The sequence below is a fragment of the Galleria mellonella genome, unplaced genomic scaffold (assembly GCF_026898425.1).
Source record: "Galleria mellonella isolate WM207_F2 unplaced genomic scaffold, CSIRO_AGI_GalMel_v1 utg874, whole genome shotgun sequence".
Lineage (NCBI taxonomy): Eukaryota > Metazoa > Arthropoda > Insecta > Lepidoptera > Pyralidae > Galleria > Galleria mellonella.
Window position 1 is genome coordinate 975,263 of NW_026442167.1, and position 23,727 is coordinate 998,989.

A 23,727-nucleotide genomic window follows, 5' to 3' on the forward strand; every position below is an offset into this window, starting at 1 on the left:
TTCAAAACGGTTTATAACAGAAGTTGGGAGATAACAGTCACACAAAAAAATATATAACCGAATTCAGAATTTCCATTTTGAAGTTGGTTGAAAAGAAAAAGTTGGTTTCGTGTGTGTTTATAAGATGTTGGCAGCATTGAAGCTAATACGAGTTACATTTCTCGAGAATGTTCTAGCACTGATATCACCGTGCGACGACGTAATACTTACATCTAGGCATTTAAAAAAAAAATTAAAAAATAATAATGAAGTATATATTCTGTGGAAATAATTTGTGGCTGCAATATTTTTAATTTTTTTTTTTTACTTTATTTATTCATAAACAATAATTTGTATTTGAATGTAATAATATAATAGATGTAACCTCTTATTTATAAAAATGTCAAACATCTCATAAATCTATTTTAGCTATTGAACTGTCGTATCTCTTTCCTTTGCGCTAAATTCGTAATTTGAAAGAAAGTGACAAAACAATGTAATAGGTTCTAGACGTTTTTAATTTTTATGAATAAGAGGGTAATTGTTTAACCACTTAAGCATCTCGAACGAGACCCTTTCGCGCATCAAGTGTTCCAATTTACTTAATTTACACTATCCCGAATACCTCTCGCCGCATATAAATATTATGTTTATATTTTCATCTGGAGCTATATCTTCTCGCCCGTTTGTATTTTATAGAGCTTATTGTATATTTATTGTATGCTCGTTCGAATTTAGTGCGTGCGCCAGTGCGCCAGTTGACCTCATTTCACAGAAAAACTCTCGCATTAAGTGGTTAAAAGGTCATAGGCCATATCATGTGTTACCGATACGGCATCCTACTCATATATGTAAAAATATAGTTTTTTTTTTACAACACAGGGGGCAAACGAGCATGCGGCTCACCTGAGGGTAAGTGACTACCGCCGCCCATGGTCACCCCATCACCTACGGCATTGCAGGTGTACTGCCGGCCTTTTAACGTAGGCTACGTTATATATATTCATGCAGACAAAACAGCGGGAAACTGTTAGTTTGCTCTGAAAGTGACTTGTGTTTCTGTGAACACAAATTGAGGTTATGACGAATTTGATTTTAAATAATGAAATTTATATAACCAGTATCTACTTCCTATCGTTTTCATACCTTGACTCGAATTGTTGCACGATTTAACGTTAATAATTTGCTTATGTTTTAATATTGTTGATTTTGTATTCTAATTGAATTAAAAATATTTTAATGACAATAAAGTGTAATTTCTTTTTTATTAAGTTTTTATTTAATATGCCCACGGAAAGATAAGGGAAGTGACATTGCGTTTATAATATTTTTTAGAATGTTAAATCAGTTGATGATGAATTTGATGAAAAATGATGATTGGCGACTATGGGAATCACATCACATTCACACACTTTTAAAATTAAAGAAGGAAAGGGATTGTTAGTAATGGGGTATAAGATCCCCAAGTAATATACCCTATCAGGTCGACCTTTACGCGGATCTCCTTATAAACCGTCGTAGTTAAATTAAGTCTTGTGGAATTCGTCATTATAGGCTAATTGGCTCGCTTTCATTCTCACCTAACATCGCTCACTGGTGGCCCGCCAGTGTATACCGATAGCGCAGGCGGGGTTTAGATTCCATTTTGAAACATTAAAAACAACTCTGGAAGGTCGTATTGTTTTTTTTTTACCTTTGCCTACTATAAAATAGTAAAAGAATTAAAAAAAGAATAACAAATTTCCACCAGGCTTTGAATAAAAAAAAAATTAATGAAATCTATGCAACCATTTAATTGGATTATAAAATTTTATTTCGTAAATTACCTAGATCTTTTATGATATCTTTCGATATAAATATTTTGCATAGAGGCGTGTTATAAATAGCTACACAACAGTAAGAAAATCGATTTATATTATTTTGTTAAAACATCTTGATGTTTGCATAGACTCCTTTACCAGTTTCGTCAATATAAGGATAGTGCCGTCTCTTAAATAACCTAGTGGTGATTACTTTGCGATTCCCGCCATAATTTAATACCGCATATTTAGGGTCGTAATTTTATTATAAAATTATTATTGCTAGAAATGTAATCGTGATTTTAGAAATAGGCATTAAATAAATATCAACTACATATTATATTGAAGGTAGATGAAGATTCTGTGTAATTATACAGAAATTTGTACCTACCTACATTCTATTTTAACACTATGGCACCATCTTTTTCCAGACTCTTTCATTTCAACCATCGCTCAGTTGCTGTGTGCACATTATGTGAAATTGTGTTTCACTACTAGAATACAAATAAAAAATATATTACCAAATAAATCACTAATATGTTCAAATTAGTTTTACGTCTGTTTGTGTACGTGGTTGTAGTTTTACCTGTCTTACAAGTAAATTGCAAAACGGCCGACAAAAATGTAGGAGGTCATTACACTTCCAAAGATAAAGGTATGGTTTATGATTTATTAAGAAAGAATAATAGTTTATCTGGTATTGGGTTTGCTGGAAGAAATCTCTTTTAGAGATAAGCTCTGGTACACTTTTTTTTTCTGCATAATGAAGAATAAAGAATAGAATTGAATTAATCTTTGTTTTAATATACTTATTTACAACTTCTTTTAAATAGTAAATGTTTTTTTATTTTACTACTGAGAGACTCTCTGGGCATTCGTTTTTATTCTTTATTGCAATTTTAAATTAGATAGAGGGAGACTTTGTACAAAAGTCGTTTGCTTGGGTACCTCTGTCTTATTCGTGTTTCAACCGTGAAGCAGTTGTGTTTGCATGGCTGGCTAATTACTAACATTTTTTTCCAACTCACGCTCATATAATTAACAGTTACAGGCCACGCACACAAAAAAGAGAGACCATGCGACATATGCCCTCGGCAGGGGAAATGTGTCCCCAAGGTCCAGTGTCCGGCGCACGTCAGACCTCATTCGTACAACCCCGAATGCCATTTGGAAACGGTCGGTCTTTTGGGCGTATGCTGTTTTACTGGTAGTGGACATGCAGGTATCTTATTTTTAAGTATGTAAGTTATTCTTATGTATAAGTAAGGTTTTCCTTTCCTATGCGTGTCGTTAATCGTGTGGTTCCAGAATAGAATAGGCCACCCCTTCTTTCCTGTGGGTGTCGTAGTAAGCAAATACGGAACGGCGAGGGATGGGCAGCGCCGATCCTTTTAAAACAACTCTAAAGCTTAACTGCGGTTGTCAATCTGATTGCCAAGCGTGGCAAATATTGGCAACCCCCCTTCCAAAGGGAGGTTTATGTTCAGTAGTGGACGGTTAAGGGCGGATATGGTGATGGGTGTCGTAAGTGGCGACTAAGGGATCTTATTGGTCAAGGAATGGACAGCAGCGTCCATCTTCAGGACATCACCAAAGCCTAATTATAGTTTTTTTTTTATACAACTTAGAATGCTAAACAAGCTGACGGTCCACCTGATGGAAAGTGGTAACCGTCGCCTATAGACATGAGCAGTACCATGGACATAACAGAGTATACTGTTTCGCCCATGATACCCCCCATGCGTTGCCATTCCTGAGGACTCCTGAGGACTCAGATGTTATTCCTCTGTACCCTGTGAATTCACGCCATATCCCACCCTTCAATCCGAAACACAGCCATGCAAACAACTATTTCACGGTAGGAACTCTGTTGACATAACAGGATGGGGGTATCATGGGCGAAACAGTATACTCTGTTATGTCCATGGTACTGCCTATGTCTATAGGTGACGGTTAACACTTTCTATCAGGTGGGCCGTCAGCTTGTTTGCCATTCTAAGTTGTATAAAAAAAAAGTTGTAAGATAGCTGTTTTACTTTAAAACCCCTTTTTCGCCCCTTTTCAATCGACTTCAAAACAAAGAAGATTCTTAATTCGATTGTATTTTTTTTAGTGTTACCTCATAACTCCTTTAGTTTTAAACCGATTTGAATAATTCTTTTTTTATCTGAAAGGATATTATTAGTTCCATAAAAATTTCATTTACATCGGTTCAATAGTCAAGTAATAAAATGAAAATTTTGCAATAATTAAAGTTGATTTTTTTTAGATCGCAATCTTTACTAGTTGTAAACATTGCTACTGTGTTTTATAAGGAGTTTTATTTGTTACTATACAGCCTTCGTTTTCTATAAAAAATATTGTTTATATTTCTTATCGTTTTGCTGCAGCGGAGTCAGAACTGAAGTTCCGTGCAGCCGCTTCGGTGACCGCGGACGATGTGAAGTCGGCCCATCACCAGTCACGCCAGAAGTTCGAGCAGTGGATGAGCAGGGCGGACAAATTGTTGCAACACAAAGACGTAGTGATCAACGAGACAGCTCCAAGTTTTGCTCATCATCTGGTAACGTTGTTTTAATCTTACTTCTTATTGATATAGTGAAATTGAAACTGGGCGATGTTTGTACATGGTAGGTATTTAAGAAAAAAATATAGGGGGGGGGAGCTTAATAAGAGTTACAGAAGTCAATTTTCATTCATCATCATCATCAATCATCATATCAGCCTTTAACTGTCCACTGTTGAACATAACAATGAACATAAAAGATTATTAAAACTAGAGATATTTCAAATTTCTATAGGTTAGGAAATATTTTTAAAATTATATGCAAGCCGTCTTCTTGTTTATCTGATTGAAAGCAAGTTAGTGTCTTAATACTCGTAGTTGATCTTTCTATTCATTTGGTCTACATCTCGAAATTAACAGCCAATAAGCAACATGTTTACGCCGTGGGGTTCCGGCACAGAATAGGCCACCCCTTCCTTTCCCATGGGTGTCGTAAGAGGCGACTAAGAGTCAGCAGCGTCCCTCTTAAAACATCTCCAAAGCATAACTGCGGTTGCCAATCCGCTTGTCAAACGTGGTAACTACTACTTGGGTTATGTTCAGAAGTGGACAGTTAAAGGCTGATGGTGATAATACAACACGTTGCAGATAACAGTAACTCATCATACTCATACAAGTTTACAAGTTAAATTAAGTTTTTAATTCCAGTACTCATGGGAGTAATGGTTGTCTATGTAATGGTGGATTTTTATTTATAACAATTTGCAATCTAATAAATTCCCAAGCGAATTTTATAAGGTTTAATTTTGATAAACGTTTGGATGCTCCTGTAGTCAGTGATGACGTTAGACAAGAGAGCGGATACACTGGGCCGCGGTGGTCTACTGAACCTGTTCGCCGCCCAGGAGTTGAAGTCTCGTCAGGCGATATCTGATGACCAGCTCTCGTTAGGACTCACCGAGCATACAGACGGTGAGAAAAACTTTCATTTTTAATTATGTGTCTTTAAATGGCAAACAAGTCCACAAGTCTACTTGATAGAAAATCTGCCATTATTGCCTAGTCTTGAATAGTATTATGGTTTTGAAAGAATAAGTACAGTGTGATGCAGATTTTTTTATGGTTCATAATAAAATAGTAACCCCGCTTGCGCTAATGGTATATGCTGGCGGGGCACCAGTGAGAGGTGACAGGTGAGGATGAAAAGGCAGGTCAGTTAGCACATCGTGACGAATACACCTAGAATTCAGTATATATATAAGTTTTTTATATTCCTTCAATTTAATAATGCACCGCCTGATCATTTCTCTGTTCGCCCAATGGTTGACTGGTAGAGAACACCATCCGGTGTTAAGTACATAGTTTCAGCAGCACGGTTTCCAGGGGGATCATGGGGACGTCAACCTGAGAGAGTATATTGTTAGCATTGGGACTCATAGTCCGCATTACTAAAAACCCCTTCATCTTTAGGTTTTAATCATCGATACACAAGCCTCCACCATATAATACCACATGGCGTTCTTTATTCTTAGAGACTTGCAGTCAAGCTATAATGTCCGGTATCAGATTCAGGAGTAACGAATCTGTCAGGGATATATAATGATCAATATTTTTTCTCAAAAGGTCCATTTTGCCCTCCACCAATTCCCTGCTCGACGCCTGCTAGCCGCTACAGGAGTATCGGTGGTGAATGCAATAATCCAGTTCACCCTAGCTGGGGGGCCATCCATACTGGTTACGAGAGGTTGCTACCACCTGACTATAGTGACGGTATGGATGGAGATTCATATACCTTCTTTATGTCGGTAGTGTTAGTATTTATGTCTCATCTATTTACTTCATCAAGCAGTTTGGTTCCTTGGCACTACTATAGTTAAAACCATACCAAATCAGCCGTTAATTGTCTACTGCTAAATATAGGCCTTCTTCTATTGAGTGTGAGTTTGTCCAATAGTTGCCATGCTTGGCAGGCGAGTTGGCAACTGCAATTTTATGCAACTCAGAATAGCAAACAAGTTGACGGCCCACCTGATGAAAAGTGGTAACCGTTGCCTATAGACATGAGCAGTACCATAGACATAACAGAGTAAAATGCGTTGCCGCATAAGGGTCTCATGGACGAATAGGCGAATTCCTGGGGACTCAGTTGTTATTCCTCTGTACCCTGTAAATATATGTTATGCCTTGAGATGTTTTAAGAGGGATCGTTAGTCTGTCCGGAAAGTTCGTATAAAAGTGTTCTGGAATGCGAGAAAGAGGAGTGGGGAGGCCTAAGCGCAGGACCCCTTCCTTATGTCCCTAACAATGCTTCAGTTCTGGTCTGACCGCCGTGCGGTACTGGCTTGTCACGCCATCTGTGAAGTTACCTCTTAACGAAACCCCGTCGGCATGGAGCCCGCTTCCGTTGAAGAGCAGCGCGTCGTAATCAAGTTTCTCTCGAAACTCGGCAAGAATGGCCGTGAAATTTTTGCCGATCTCAGAACAGTTTATGGGGATGATGCTGTGAAGGAACCAACCGTCCACAAGTGGCTAAAAAGATTCAGAGAGGGCCGAGAAAGATCGATGTTCGGGGGATTGTCCATCAAGAATTCGTCCCTCCAGGAGACAGTTGATGGAAAATTCTACGTCGATGTGCTCAGACGCCTCAAAGCTCGTGTGGCACGAGTTCGTCCAGAATTGGCGCGAGAGGGGCGTTGGATTCTTCACCACGACAATGCCCCTGCCCACACCTCTCTTGTTGTCCGTGAGTTTTTGAGTTAAAATTCCATTACGGTGACCGAACACCCCCCCTATTCGCCGGATTTGGCCCCGTGTGACTTCTTCTTGTTCCCAAAAACCAAATTGGTACTTCGGGGGCGGCATTTGGGGGACATAAATGAGATTGAGAAACCTACAACCAGAGGACTTTCAAGGAGCCTTCTCACAGTAACGGCGTTGGCACAAGTGCATTATGTCACAGGGGGAGTACTTTGAAGGGGATAAAATTGATTTACCTGAATAATTGTAAAATAAAATTTTTAAAAAACTTTTATACGTACTTTCCGGACAAACCTCGTAAGGTCCCTTAGTCGCTTCTTACAACACTAACTGGAAATACCTTAAATTCCAGCTACAAAGATCAAAGATGACAAATTGTAAAAAAAAATCGCCGGTTATAGTTACATTCAAATGTGGCAAACAAATCTACATAGGTAGCTTCCGGTAAGCGACTATTGCAAGACTTGAATGCTTCTATTATCAGAGCTGTTGTAGGCGCGTTACTGACACGAAAGTCTTCATAAAATATATAGAAAAGAAATAAATAGTCTTTATGTTAATTATGTTTATGTTCAGAAATCATATTTCATTCTGAAGAAAATCAAAAACCTGTACTGGGTTTAGGATAAGGCCCTGTCCGGCGGCACGCGAGAGTGTCGGTATCTAGAGGAATCTAAATTCACAAGGGGCGCCCAATTCTAAGAGACAAATAAGACCATAGGATAAGGATTGCTTCAAATTCGACTAGAATGTATAGTGGATCCCCTTTAAAATTTCTTTTCTTAATCAGGGTAGAGAGATCCTCAGAAAAACGTGAAAATCTCATTTTATTTTTTATCATTGTTTTGGGTCAAAAACTTGCCCAAAGACATCATATAGGTTAAGGTCAGCTCTGATAGAGATAAAGATCACGTACTAAAAAAATGGAAAATTATTTATTAAAATTATTTGAAATTAATTTCCAATAGCACTATATCCGAACCTATACGATAACCTTGTAACCTTCAAGAAAAGAGCATATTGCTTTTTAAAAGGTTGATAACACAACTGCAATGCCTCTAGTGTTGCGGATGTTCATGGACGGCGTTAGTCGCTTATTATCAGACGAGCCGTATTCTCTTTTGCCCCCTGTGTTTTAAAAAGAAATATTAAGTATTATGAGGAGTGTTATAGAGTATATAAATCACATTTTTGTATACTTTTGAAGGTACGTGGGCTATGAGAGCTTCAACGATCGGTCTACCTCTGCCGAGTGCGCGCACAGTGAGCGAAAGGTTGATACTGGACGGAAGCCACCAGAGTCCCACACTCAATCTCATGTTCATGCAGTTCGGGCAGTTCATTGCTCATGACACTACGGCTGGTGTCATGTTCACTATAGGTAAGTGATTGCTCGAGTATATTATTTAGTGCCAAATCAGCTGTATCGAAAAATTTTAACTGTGAGTGCAAGCAAATTTGTGTATGAAAGAAGTAAGATTTCATCTCTAAGATTTATGTCATGGGATCTGCCAGAATACCGGCATTTCTAAGATAAGGAAAACTTTTTTGACCTCACCAGCATGCTAATGGTTTCTATTACCACCAGTAATATAATAAGATCAAATGATCACTAGGAGTAGGATTTTAACTTGGGTTAATGAATGGTGGTAAAATGTTACTTTGAGGAAGTGGAAAAAATATGAGATGGAATAATTGAATATATACGAGCGATGAAATTATTTGTTTATATTTATTTAGAAAGTCATAGAGATTATGTGTATGTATAGCAGCTTTTGGTAGTCGATTTGCTCTGCTTAATCCTAAAGGATCTGATCTGAAAATAATGTGTTTTAATCCAGGAAACGGCAGTGCCATATCGTGCTGTTCCGGCGATGGCCAAGCGTTTTTGCCTATAGAACTACAGCATTGGGCTTGTGCACCTATTACTGCTGATCCCAACGATGACTTTTACGGTCAATTCCATCATCAGTGCCTGAACTTCCTGAGGACACAATTGGCTCCGGCGAGCGACTGTTCCGTTGGTTATGCCAAGCAGGTTGGATTATCTATTTGGAGTAAAATGACTAGATTGTAACTACTTAGTTTTGTTTTATACCACTGAGGTGGCAAACGGCCCACCTGATGGTAAGTGGTTACCGTAGCCTATGAACACCTGCAATACGTTGCCGATCCTGAAAAAATCTCTTTGAAGAATCTCTCACCTTTTGAAGAACCCCATGCTGTAGGGAAAACCTCGGCAGGGAGCTCATTCCATAACCTGAGTGTTCTTGGGACGAAACACATCTGAAACCGCGCAGTACGCGACGATTAAGGCTGTAAGACATGAGGATGAACTTCCTGTCGATAGCGAGCCATACGATGACTATTTTACTATGCCTCAAAGTTAATTATGTATATTTTTTATGATACTCAGAATAGCAAACAAGCTGACGGCCCACCTGATGGAAAATGGTAATTGCCTGTAGATATAAACATCACCATGGACATTATAGAATATCTATAGTACACATATAGTTGGCTATGATGTTAAGCTTCCATATTCTGTAATTTCACTGTCATATGCCATCTCACATGCTTCTTTAAAAATAAATATTTCCAGATGAATGGTGCAACTCACTTCCCTGACCTATCCCATCTATATGGTAACTCTGAGGAGAAGGTGTCACAGCTGCGCGCTCCCGGTGGTGTACTGAACACGTTCAATGACTTCGGAAGGGAATTGCCTCCTCTTACAGACAGGAAAGAATGTCTCGCATCGAAAGATGGTGCCGCTTGTTTTGAATCAGGTAGTTATCTTTTGTTGCTGTTTCCAATGAATTTATTTGACCACATCTCATGAATAGTTGGACCATTATCCATGTCTTTTTTTTATCTTTTAATTGGGATTCACCTTAGCTGTGGTTCATGAAAATACCAATAGCAAAAATACAGTGTGTAATGTGTATGAAAGGAAGGTAAACCCGTGCTTAGCAATACAGGAGGACTTTTGGGACATTATTTAGTTGGTAAAAGATTAGATTTGGGCATTTATTATTTTTACATAAGCCGTTAACTGTCCACTGCTGAACATAGGCCTCTCCCATAAAATGCGTTTGGATAGTAGTTACCACGCTTGGCAGGTAGGTTGGTGGCCAAAGTTAGGCTTCAGTGATGTTTTTTTCTAATGGGTGATAATGGAATGATAGTCCCACCCGTGCTATTGGTATACACCAGCGGGGCACCCATGAAGGATGATAGGTGAGGATGAAGCAGGTCAGTTAGTCCACCATGACGAATTCAACAAGAATTGTTCACGATGGTTTCCAGGGAGAACCACGTGGACGTCGACCTAATAGGGCATACTGCTAGCAATGGGGTTGTCAAACTGCATTGCTAACGATCCCTCTCCCCCTCTCGTTGCCTCTTACGAAAACCACGGGGGAAAAGAGGTGGCACATTCTATGCCGGGAGTACACGACACTTGGCATTGAGGATTTACTTTCTTTATCTTAATTTTGATCTCGCAATCTCATGCTATGTTTATATAACTATAGGAGATAGTCACGGCAACCAAATCATTTCTCTAACGGTTTTGCACACCATCTGGACGAGGGAACACAACCGGGTGGCGAGAGCCCTCGCCAGGCTCAACCCCGGCTGGGGTGAAGACACCATCTTCATGGAAACTAGAAGAATACTCCAGGCTGAGTACCAGCACATCATTTATAACGAATTCTTACCGTTGCTTATAGGTGAGTGGATTTTGAAATTTCATATCTCGATGGTGTCGCGGTTTATCACGATTGATTCTCCTGAAAGTTGCAGGTTTAATCCCTTTACAATGAATGGATGAATGTATTTTATCTACTAAACTAGCTGGTGCTCACGATTTTGTCCGCGTGGTATTTGTTATTCCTGTGTAGTATGTATCGATGTACGACCTATTTATTATGTCCGAGGATTTTGGATCAAAATTAAGAAATGACGTAGTGTCGTTTTCACGTTTTGCCTTATGTCAAAATGATTTTACTTAAGTAGGTTGTGTACTAAGCTGTATAAGTTTTTATAGTGTTTTAGCTATCTCATGTCTTTAATTTTCTATGGTTAAAAGTACTTAAAATTTTGACCGGGGATGTAACGTACCACCATGCAAAATTTCGTTTAAATCGGTCCAACAGTTTTGCATTGCCATTCCTGAGGACTCAGGTGTTATTCTTCTGAACCCTATAAACTCACGCCATATTCTACCCTTCAAATCGAAATACAGCCATGCAAACACAACTGCTTCACGGTAGAGACACGAATGGGACAGAGGTTTTCAAGCAAACGACTTTTGTACAAAGTCTCTGTAGTGAAGGTACTTTTGTAATAAAACTTCGAAAGGTAGTATTAAAACCTGGAGTATCAACTGAGGTCGTTTTAATTAAGTGTTCCCGTATTTCCTGGACATTACAGTCTCCCTTTGGTAAAGTATGTATGGAGACACTCTATCTATATAATGCACGATATAGACGTATCAGTATCTGTTTCCATTCCAGGGCGGAAGTTAATCCAAGCATTCAACCTGTCACCATCCCCAGTATACTCCCAACTGGGGTCGTACGACCCCAACGTGAACCCCTCCCTCACCGCCGAGTTCGCGACCGCCGCCATGAGGTTTGGCCACTCTGTGGTCGACAGCAACATTGAGTAAGTTTCATCATCATCAAAATCTGTCAACATTATTCACGGGTCTTTCCAAACAGTATATAGCTTACTGGCTGGCAGAGGATACTGCTTTACCGCCATTGACATAGATAGATAGATACTCTTTATTGTTTCCTCCAAAAGATTACAATAGTAAACTTATTATAAATATAAACAATTACAAGAAATAATCACAATGAGACAACAATGGGCGACCTTATCGCTAAGAGCGATCTCTTCCAGGCAATCTTTGGATGGAGAGGAGTAACTATAAACAATTTGGTGGGAGGCACAAGGCTCTGTTATGTCCATGGTACTGCTCATGTCTATAGGCGACGGTTACCACTATCCATCAGGTGGGCCGTCAGCTTGTTTGCCATTCTAAATTGTATAAAAAAAAAGAGGGCGGTAGGGTATAAATCGTTTGAGGGGTCAACGGATTTCTAATAAATATCATTAGGAGACATTTTCTAACTGTCTCCAGTGAGCACTGTTGGGGAAATGTTAAACATCAGTTGACGCCGGTCGGTATTCAAATGATTTCCTCGTATTGCGCGGCGGCGCGGCGCCGGCGGCTAGTTCTAGTTTCACTGCGGTCTGCGCGTGTCATTAGAAAACGGCGTAATTACGCATTACAAAGATTAATGGATTCCTAATATACATTCAGTTAGTAATATTGAAATATAAAAGGTTTGTTATTTATTTCATACTAGTCGTTTCCTGCAGCGTTGCGCGCTTCTAACAATGTACTTCCCGTATATCATTCCAATTGGAACTTTTCATGAATCCGGTCTTATATTGTATTATATACTTAAATGATAATTACGTACCTAATACCTTCATAGACTTTCAACCAATTCATCTGACGGGTTATTTTATAGCATTTTATATGTGATTCTTTAGATGGATATAACTTTTTTTTTATATATAAATCGATTGAAATAAAATAAACACTGAATGTTAAATGAAGTAAACCGCAACGTATTAGTGAAAACCGTTTTCAAATCGGTTGAGTCGTTTTTAAGATTAGCGTGCACAAACGTAAAAAATAGACAAACAAACAAAAATTCTAAAAATCATTGTTCTGGGTTCTATTGTGTTCATAAAACTCTTATACCAAATGTATTTTCTGATCGGGACATATATCCCACTTACGAAGATGAAGTCGCGGAATACAAACAAGCATATACACACACGCACGCACGCACGCACGCACGCACATGCACATATATTACGTACTGTGTAGTCCCAATATAGAATGGGCCACTCCGTGCTTTTCCTGGGTATCTGCCAAACGTGGCAACTAATGAAAAACCTCCCTTATCCCCATAAGAGGGGTTTTCTAATAGACCTATGTTCAGCAGCGAATAGTGACAATGATAGTATATATTACGTCATATTATTATATTTGTTTGTCTTTTTAGGATACCTGACGCGAAAACAGGCGGTGTCTATGAAACGATTTCCATCCCCGAGGTGATGTTTCAGCCCTCAAGATTGAGGCTCAAGCAGTTCTTAGACCGTCTGCTGACCGGTCTCGCCTATCAATCGATGCAGACTGTCGATCCGTTTGTTACTGAAGGGGTAATGTATTTTTTTTCTATGACAATGACCAGCAAATAACAATAAACGGGTCATCTGATGGGAAGTGGTAACCATCACCTATAAAAGGAAGGGGCATCGCAAAATACATTAAAATATCGATGGTACCCCTGATTATGCTTCCACATCCTGTAACTTAATTTTTTTTACAAAACGTAGTAGTAAAACATACGGCTCGTTTTATGGTAGATGACCAACGTCACTGGTCAATACTCCGAGTTTCTAACTTACTACATGAGAATTTTCACCGTATTTATTATATTGCCATATTTCCTTTTTTTCTTTCTGCTGTACTAACGATTCCTTCCCCTTATTATTTCCAGTTGACCCGTTACCTATTCCATGGAGGGAATCCTTTCGGTTTGGACTTGGCGTCGATCAATATTCAGCGCGGTCGCGACTACGGCGTCCGCTCTTATAATGAATATCGGCGGCTGATTGGCTTGGAACCCTATGTCGACTTCAAGCAGTTCCCACCTAGTGTGAGTAGCATTGGTGTACTTTAAATATTTTGTCGTGTGGTCCCGGCATAGAATAAGCCACCCCTTCCTTCCCCATAGGTGTCGTAAGAGGTGTCTAAGAAAGGACGAGATTGGACAGCAGCGTCCTTCTTAAAACATCTCCAAAGCCTAACTGCGGTTGCCAATCCGCCTGTCAAGCGTAGCAACTGTTAACAAGACCTCTCAAGAGGGAGGCTTGTGCTCAGCAGTGGACAGTTAAAGGCTGATATGTTGATGATGATGAGATATTATTCAGTTGAGGTAGAGGAAGGGGGAGGGTGTTGGCCTCTTTAAAAAGGTTTATTAGTAGTAACTGAGATGTAGCACAGACGGATGGACAGACATGGTACAGAACCCTAAAAAAGCGCATATGTATTCTTAGACTTTAACCAAGATAATATAATATATGTCCTTCTTCGTCTCATATAGTCCCTGTATACCATTTTTCATAGTAATTAGTTTAGCACTAATATAGAAGTAGATTTACAGCATTAGGAGTTACCAAAAAAAGTTATTTTTGCATTTATAATTTTAAAGATCTTATAGTTATCTACTTCCAAAATCCACGCTAGCAAAAGATGGTCTAATATGGCATTGTATTATTTGTGCTTTACCTCAGAGTTTAGAGTAACTTGCAGCCATCTTACTAAAAGACCATAAGAATAATACAGTACTAATAATTACAGGCTGCACAAAGACTGTCTTCTGTGTACACAAGTCCAGAAGACATAGATTTATGGGTGGGAGGTCTTCTGGAAGAAGAAGTAGAAGGTGGTGTGGTTGGTCCCACTTTCGCCTCTATCCTGGCTGATCAGTTTCTCAGAATCAAGAGAGGCGATAGATATTTCTATGAGCACGGACCTGAAGTAAACCCGGGAGCTTTTACACCGAGTAAGTATTTTTTTTGTTTATGGAGAATAATAATTGAAGCAAAAACCTCTTTAGTTGACTTGGGTTATTTTTGAATGAATATACCGATTTGTAAAAGCTTCAAGTTGCTCAGCTAGCTATGGGGAGGTCGAGTTTGGAAATATAAAATTTATATAGTATTGGGAATGACAAAATGAGAATAGCCGTAGCCGTACGAAAGTAACTGATATAACTCGAAGGAGAAGCAAGCTCATGTAGCTTAAAGAATCGACAACCGATGAGAGATTAAAAGTTGTTGAGTGGCTATTCCGTACGGGTAAATAAAGTATTGGACGACCCTCCACTTGATGGAGTGATGACATCAAATGCATTATAATGACTCAGTAGATGCAGGTGGTTCGTGATTGTTCCTTACGGCAATCTATGGGGAAGTTCTATGTTCAGCTTCGGACAGATAACGGCTGATACGATGATGACGATGATAGTGATATGCTAATGTTCACAGTTTTCACTCCTGTCGATAGTCTCTAAGGATTTCTTGAAATGTTTGTTAATAATGAAGAAGAACTTTTTGGTAATGACTGCAAATTGAACCTGTATTATAAATAAAAAATAAATAATAAATATGTAATGAAAATGAAATTAGCAGTGCATAAAGGGCACCATAGGCATTCTCTGACAATCATGGTTTTACTCGTTTTATTTGCTATTCCAAAATGCTATTCAAAAAGAAAATAATAGCTATAAGCTTCTGAAGAAACTTGAAGTCTTTAAGTTAACTACTATCAGTTAAATTTCATTAATTATGTTGACTATGGTTCTACTTTCTTCCGCTTCGTTAACAATGTGTTTAAAAATCAGATATTTAGAATTTTATTCCGGGTCCCGGTTTACATCGTTTAAGTGATGTGCCGATTGTTAATCGATTAATCTGCATAGATCTCCAATTTAGATGAATTACCGCAAAATAGTCTTGTAAGCAAACCGAAAGCGTTGTTGTGAATTGTAATACGATCAACAATCGTAATTCATTATTTTGATAATATTAATCAATCCAATTAGTTTTAACATAAGGTGCTGGATACTTGAGTAAGCTTTCTATAGTTCACATGTTATAGAAATTTGTTTCGAGATTTCCTTCTCTTGTTTCTGTCTTCCTTCTCTTACCAGAGGGAGACTTTGTACAAAAGTCGATTGCTTGGGTACCTCTGTCCTATTCGTGTTTCAACCGTGAAGCAGTTGTGTTTGCATGGTTGTGTCTTGGTTTGAAGGGTGGGGTATGACGTGAATTTACTGGGTACAGAGGAATAACACCTGAGTCCTCAGGAATGGCAACGTATAGGGGGTATCATGGGCGAAACAGTATACTCTGTTATGTCCATGGTACTGCTCATGTCTATAGATGACGGTTACCACTTTACATCAGGTGGGCCGTCAGCTTGTTTGCCATTCTAAGTTGTATAAAAAAAAATCTTGTACTGGATTATTTATGTTTTATTGTTCTTGTTCGTCCTCACCATATACTGTTTTTGAAAATGAAGTGGTTGTATATTATTTTGTTTATTACTAGTATGAAAAATGTTTATTAAATACAAGCATTTATCTGCTACTTCGTCAACGTGATTAGAATATGTTGATTGAGCGTAATAAACAGAAGCCTTTTTCATTTCAAATAGTACATGTACACCAAATTTTATGACGAATGGTTGAGCCACGAGATACTAGGTGCGAAGAGTTAGTTAATGAAGAGACATACATTTACAACATTAGTAAAAATATTAGAAAAGATAAGTGATCGTAGATAAATTTTATCTATGGCTTACAAGGATGAGAAAGAAGTGTTATTGGATAAGGCAGAATGCTATCAAATATTCAACCATTTTTAAAAAAGTTATTAAAATTGACGTAGGCGTTCTCTACCAATAATGTAGCTTAACTACAGAATTGTATACCATATTGATTTTATAAGTTTGGCTAAAATTTAAAAAAAAATATAGGATCTATTTTTGAAATGTCAAGAATCGGATGGAAACCAGATCATTTTAAATTTAGTAAAAATTTGATAACTAAATGAAATAACGGACTGATGAAGAAGGATTATTACGTTGCAGGTCAATTGGCAGAAATAAAGAAGGTGACAATGTCCAGAATAATCTGCGACAATCGGGACGGGATAGAGTTGTTTGCGCAACCACCCAACGCTTTCTTGAGAGGTAATCTTCCTGGGTATGTATCATTTATTGTTTATCTTGTTATAGATGTTTCATTTCAGTATAAAGAGATATTTAGAGTTAATGTAATAGAGCTTGTAAAAACAAATAATTAAAACATATTATAAGCTAGTAAATTCACCGTGTAAGTCCGGCATAGAATGGGCCAGCCCTTCCTTTCCCGTGGGCGTCGTAAAAGGCGACTAAGGGAGGGCGAGGGATGAAAGACGCTGGTACTCATCACCAGCGTCTCTCATAAAATATCATCAAAGACCTGCCTGCGGTTACCAATCCGCTGGCGAAGCATTAAGATTATGCATTAGAGATATTTGGCGATTATACTACAAATTAAAAACAAATTTTAAAACCACAACACAATATGCATGTGAGTTTGTTTTAACGAATTTGATAAATTGTCGCAAGTTAGAAAAAAGAAACTAAATTAAATTTTTGATAGATAGATAGATAGATAACCTTTATTACCAGTATTAAGAAAATAAAAAATTAAAACAACTCAAAGAAAAAAAAAAGCAATTAATGTTGCTGGTAATAGGAGCCGCCTCAGCTGTTGCTATATATGTACAGCTCCAGCGAGATGTACCTATATGGCGGTGATTTTCAGGCGGCCCCTTAACTCCTTTACCTTTAGCATGCGTGCGGGTCGCCAATACCTATTTCTCGGATTAATTTTATAGTTATTTAGGCATATTGGTTTTACTTATATATTAAGTTTTTACTTATATGTACATAAAAATTTCGTATCACGATGTTTTCAGTCGAACTCCTCCAAATTGGCTGGACCAATTTTTAATTTTTTATGCATATTTGGTAGCTACGAGAATAGGTTTATAAACTATATTTTATACAGATTGGTGATTAGAGTATTTATATGACAGAACGACGATTGCCAGGTTAGCTAGTTTATAAATGTTATTTGATTGTTCAGCAAATGAAGCTAGCATACTAGCTGCGTCCACTGTTTTGGTTGTCTGTTTACATTTGCTATGATTGATTTGTTCTTTTTGAACCTGACTTTATTTATTATTATTAAAAAGATGCACATGTCTATAAATGATGGTTGCTTTAGTATCAGTTGGACTCTTGTTGGTTAACGTCGATGCCATTGTTATAAGTTTACTTACTACAAGTAAATTAATGGATTAATTTAAGAAATGAATAGAATAGAATAGAAAATACTTATTGCCAGAAATAGACATAATTACAACAGAAAATAGAAAAATATGATATATACAAGAAGCGGCTCATATAAGGCAAAAAAACCGGCTCAGCTGATGCTGTGAGCGTCCCAGTGCAATGTGTACAGCTGCACAGCGCTGGTTTTCAGCCATTTCCTCTCTAAATATTAATAATGAATATGAATTCTTGAAGATTATTGGAAATTAAATAAGTATTGCAGTCACATAGTTGGACACATTTTAATTATTATTATTAACAATATAACAATAGGAAAAGCAATAAAAAATAATAATTTGATTTAAAAAAAGTAAATTGATAAAATGGCTAGGTGTTAATATTAGAATCGATAAGAAGGATTAATACAAATGTTTATAATTTGAAATAGGTTTCTATATTTATGAAGATTTTATTTCCAGGAATGAAGCTGTGCCCTGTGAGAGTCTTTTGATCCCGTCCATGGATCTTAGTAGATTTAAGGAAATTTAATTTAATATAATTTTCTTTTTGTATACGAAGGATAATATCAAATGATCTGTGATCATACGTGTTCTTTAAAATTTTTATGCACAACTACCTAATCCATTGAATGGAATTTTTTAATATTGTTTTAATAAATACTTTATCACAGTTGGTTAAAAGGTATGTCTATAAAGTTGGATTTTTGAAGTGAAATCCAGTAATTATATTTTCTCTTTATTATTTGTTTGATTTTCTTTGTTTACTTCTTCGTCTACTATTACCTTAATTTCATTTTTAAATACATTTAAGTTAATTTCAACACGATTTCAGCGCTTGTTTTTGTCATCATCATTGGCTATGATTTTGTGATCATTATTTGAACAGTCTCTGTCGCAAAAGTGATCATTCTATTTTATTTTTTTTTTAATTTAATTATGCACGTGTAACAATTATTTACCTTTTGCGACAAAGTCGAGTACTTTGATTGTATCTGTTTAATTAGCAAATTGATTGTTTGATATGACTCGAGTCTTTTGACGTTTTTCTGTTTTCATATAAATATTATTCTTAAGTACGTTTGATCTGGTATCACACTGAAGCCCGAACAGTGGGAAACTAGATATTTTATTGTGAAAAACGTCTAAAAATTTGGGTTTTACACGGATTTCCGATTATCTCGAGTGCTATGTTTCATTTTTAGTCAGTTTTTCATTATTATTGGATTTCATTTCAATTTGGTTTAGAACTGTACTTGATTCAATGATTTTTTCTTACATAAAAAATCCAGGAGTCAGGGTTCATAGTTGGTAACTGTGATAAAGTTTTTTTTTTTAAATATTATATTTTTGTGAATAAAAGATAACAAAAAAGCGATTTTGTCACATTAATCTGTTACATTCCATAGATTTATAACGTATTTATGTAAAAAACAACAGAATGGCAAAGAAGGTGCGGCAGATGCTTTGATTTTAGTGTTTAGTAATGAATTATATTTAATATTACAGCATGAATGTGTGATGTAGACAGAACTATTTTATGTATTTGTTACTGTAAGAGCCCGTGCATAGGTAAATCTTAAGTTTTACCAGTAATTTTTAGGATTTACCAATGTAAGTTGGCAAATGTGAGGACTTTATAAAAACAAAATAATTTTTGGGTATCTTTCACGAAACCAAACTTAACCTACATTTTTGACCTTTTCTTTTCTTTACAGTACTAGACATAATTTTAGACATGTTGAGTGTGTGATGCTCGTGCTCATGGTCAGAAAGGTAGGTTAGGTTTGGTTTGCTAAAAGATACAAAAATGATCTTGACCTTTTTTTTTCTTTATTGTGCTAAACATAATTTTAGACATGTTGAGTGTGTGATGTTCGTGCTCATGGTCAGAAAGGTAGGTTAGGTTAGTTTTAATTTGGTGAAAGATACAAAAATTATATTGTTTGTATAAAATCCTCACATTAACCAACTCACATTGGCAAATCCTAAGAATTACTGGTAAAACTTAAAATTAACATATTAATAATTATTTTCTTGTAAATAAGAATGTTCCATATGTATTATGATTAGTATATATATATTTGATTGAAATTCATTGATTGATTGATTGATTGATTGATTCAAGTATGCATTGTAATCATTTGTATTTTTAATAATTGTAAATAATAATTAGAAATTATGAAATATGAATTCGTCATGCCTTTCTTGATCGTTAATAATGATTGAAGGATCCAGCAAGCGAACAGAGCTCCAACGCATGTTTTGTGAATTTTATTCTTTATGCTAAGAGTTTATGTGTAATAAAAATATAATTAATTCTATTAAGTAAACGTTGGTTTTATTTATGGTTGGTTGGTTTTTCTTTGTATTTGGGTGATAATGAGATGGTAACCCCACCCGCGCTATCGGTATACACCGGCGGGGCACCAGTGAAGGATGATAGGTGAGGATGAAGCAGGTCAGTTAACTCATCGTGATGAATTCAACTAGAATTGTTCACGATGGTTTCCAGGGGGAACCACGAGGAGGTCGATTTGATATAGTACATTGCTAGCAATGGGGTTACTTATCCCCATTACTGATAATCCCATGGAGGCCTATGATAAAAGTATTATATTACTCATCTTGCTTATAGATACTTGAATTGATATTTATAATTTAATATTGAAGAAGAAGATTTTTTTTATACAACTTAGAATGTCAAACAAGCTGACGGCCCACCTGATGGAAAGTGGTAACCGTCGCCTATACACATGAGCAGTACCATAGACATAACAGAGTATACTGTTTCGCCCATGACACCCCCCATGCGTTACCATTCCTGAGGACTCAGATGTTATTCCTCTGTACCTAGTAAATTCACGTCATATCCCACCCTTCAAACCGAAACAGCCATGCAAACACAACTGCTTCACGGTAGAAACAACAATGGGACAGAGGTACCCAAGCAATCGACTTTTGTACAAAGTCTTCCTCTGGTAATAATTTAATGATATTTAAGTAATAAGTTATGCAGAAACATTCCTCGCTTGACCGCATAATACATACTTGTTCATCACGCGATCCATGGCGCGGATTACACGGGACCATTCATTTTTACTTTTTATGTTGTAATATGAACATACCATAAGAATATTGTTCTGGACATATTTTGTAAATGCATCTACAAATTAAATATAGCTTTGTTATTTAAATTATATACCTACATTAACTTTATCCACGTGAGCGGATTATGTACGGTTTTACAGTTTTAAGACATTTATTTCTCTAAAGATTTACATAAATCATTTAAATGAGAAATTTAAAATTATGAGCATGCGCTTGATATCTACTGTTAGCGAGGGTAATTTATCAAACATCAACTAAAAATAAAACGTAATGTGAAACTACCCTCATTTTATAAAAAATATAAAACACAATGCGACTCAATACAACAAGTTGCTTATAATGTAAGGGCAATATCTACAATCTTCGGTTAACTGATGGTTAACTTACACTTATTGTATTATTATTTTATTTATTATTTGTCACATTCTGTATACACTTAAATACGCAATTCACACGCATACACATGTATATCACACATTCAAATATTATAGTTAAAAATTAACTTAATAAAGTTAGAATTAAATATGTAAATATTACACATTATGTCCTTTTCTATTCCAGATAATACATTCAATTTTTTTTTTAAATTAACAATTTTATTGTTAAAAATTTAATTATATTTTAATGTAACAACTACCGGTTTAATTTATATGTAATTAGATCGAAAAAGCTTGAATAGTTTCGGAATCCATTCGGGAACCTTAGTCATGAGCGACTGTGACACCAACACGACTGGTGGCAATAACACGGTAAACAAAGAGGAAGATTACGAAGATCAGTTGTTCATACCCGAAGAGATCCGAACGCTACTTTTCTTATCTGTGATAATGCCGCAAGCGCCTACAGCTCGCTCTCAGCGGGCTGAGGCAGTCAGGCTCGTGCTCGCGTCACAGTCTTTGACTCATGACTAAGGATCGCGAATTGATTCCGAAACTAGTCGAGATTTTCGATCTAATTACATTTAAATTAAACCGGTAGTTATTATATTAAATTTTTTTAATGACTAATTAAATGAAGGTATTTAACAAACAATCTTACTTTCATATTTATAATATTAGTAATACATAGTAACTATAACCGTCAGTAAGTTTCGCTTTCGTGTCATAACCGCTCATGTTTAAGGGTCTCGAATTGGTCTCGAAACTAGTCGAGTTTATAATTATTACATTATAAAATCAATGAGCGTATTTGTATGGTAATTCTAACTTTTTTACAATTTAATAATAGTACCATTGAAAAATATATAAAAATAATTGGTAATATTTCGTTTATAATTGTCTTCTTACAAAAGCCATGAAATAATGTAACTATTTTAATTTATATTAATAAATTTCAAATTCTATTAAATGCTAAGAATTTTCTATTATCTTTTTAGAAAAATAAAAGCTAAAAATTTATAACTATAATAATATAATATACATTTTTTTTTATTTAATATTGAAGGATAGATGAATAGATGATAATGGTATGGTAACCCCGCCTGCGCTAACGGTACACGCTGGAGGAGCACCAGTGAGGGATGATGGGTGAGAATGAATCGGCAAGTCAGTTAGGTCATCGTGATAAATATACCTAAAATTCAGCACGATGGTTTCCAGGAGGGACCGCGGAGAGGTCGACCTGACAGGGTATATACTAATAATGAAACTGGCGGGGGGAAAGGGATTGTTAGTAATGGAAACTAAGAATCCCATTGTTAGCAATACACCCATCCAGGTCGACCTCCTCGCGGTTCTCTCTGGAAACTATCATGATTAATTCCTTGTGAATTCATCATGATGGGCTAACTGGCCTGTTTTCATTCTCATCTATCACCCTTCACTGGTGCTCCGCCAGCGTATCTCGTTAGCGCAGACGGGGTTACTGGCCGTCCGCATTAGTAATAATCCCTTCCTCCTTATATTGAATGATAGGACACAAGCTGAAAGTCTACCTGATAGAAAGAAGTAACCATCACTAATGCATTTAAACTGTAAAATAATGTGTTATTAGGGTAAGGAACCCTGAGGTTAGATAAACTTTTTACACTCCACAGCGCCACTGACAATGCTAAGGAATCATTAAATGTGTTGTAGTCAAAACTCTTAATCAGTCAAAAGTATTATTGACTGAACAGGTCGGTCAAATGTGGTTTTGACTGAGAATTATTAGTACTTTTGACTGCAAATTTGCGGTTTTTTTTTATGGGTGAAAATGGTATGGCAACCCCGCCTGCGCTAACGAGATACGCTGGCGGAGCACCAGTGAAGGGTGATAGATGAGAATGATAACAGGCCAGTTAGCCCATCATGATGAATTCATCAGGAATTAACCATGATAGTTTCCAGGGGGAACCGCGAGGAGGTCGACCTGGTTGGGTATATTGCTAGCAATGGGATTCTCAGTCTCCATTACTAACAATCCCTTTCCCCCGTACACTTGCGGTTAGGTTAGAGTACTTTTAACTGTTAGTCTGTTGTTTAGTCGAAAGTATTATTGGTTCAAGTATACGGTCAAAAGTACTTTTGACTGATTTTGCTAGTCAATAGTATTTTTGACTGGTTAAGAGTTTCGACTGCAACATATGCATCTCGA

General features: G+C 36.8%; 1 protein-coding gene across 1 annotated transcript; it reads left to right on the forward strand.

Annotated features, from left to right (window-relative positions):
* The first annotated feature begins 2,042 nt into the window (after nt 1-2,042).
* Nucleotides 2,043-20,338, forward strand: LOC113514874 (chorion peroxidase). The gene is made up of 15 exons (XM_031907936.2): nt 2,043-2,433; nt 2,824-3,000; nt 4,169-4,341; nt 5,118-5,256; nt 5,908-6,054; nt 8,249-8,422; nt 8,883-9,079; nt 9,644-9,830; nt 10,578-10,775; nt 11,562-11,712; nt 13,134-13,293; nt 13,635-13,793; nt 14,498-14,702; nt 16,793-16,907; nt 18,505-20,338. Exons 1-15 carry the CDS (start codon nt 2,316-2,318, stop codon nt 18,572-18,574), a joined length of 2,370 nt encoding a protein of 789 aa, XP_031763796.2. The 5' UTR covers nt 2,043-2,315; the 3' UTR covers nt 18,575-20,338.
* Nucleotides 20,339-23,727: the final 3,389 nt, after the last annotated feature.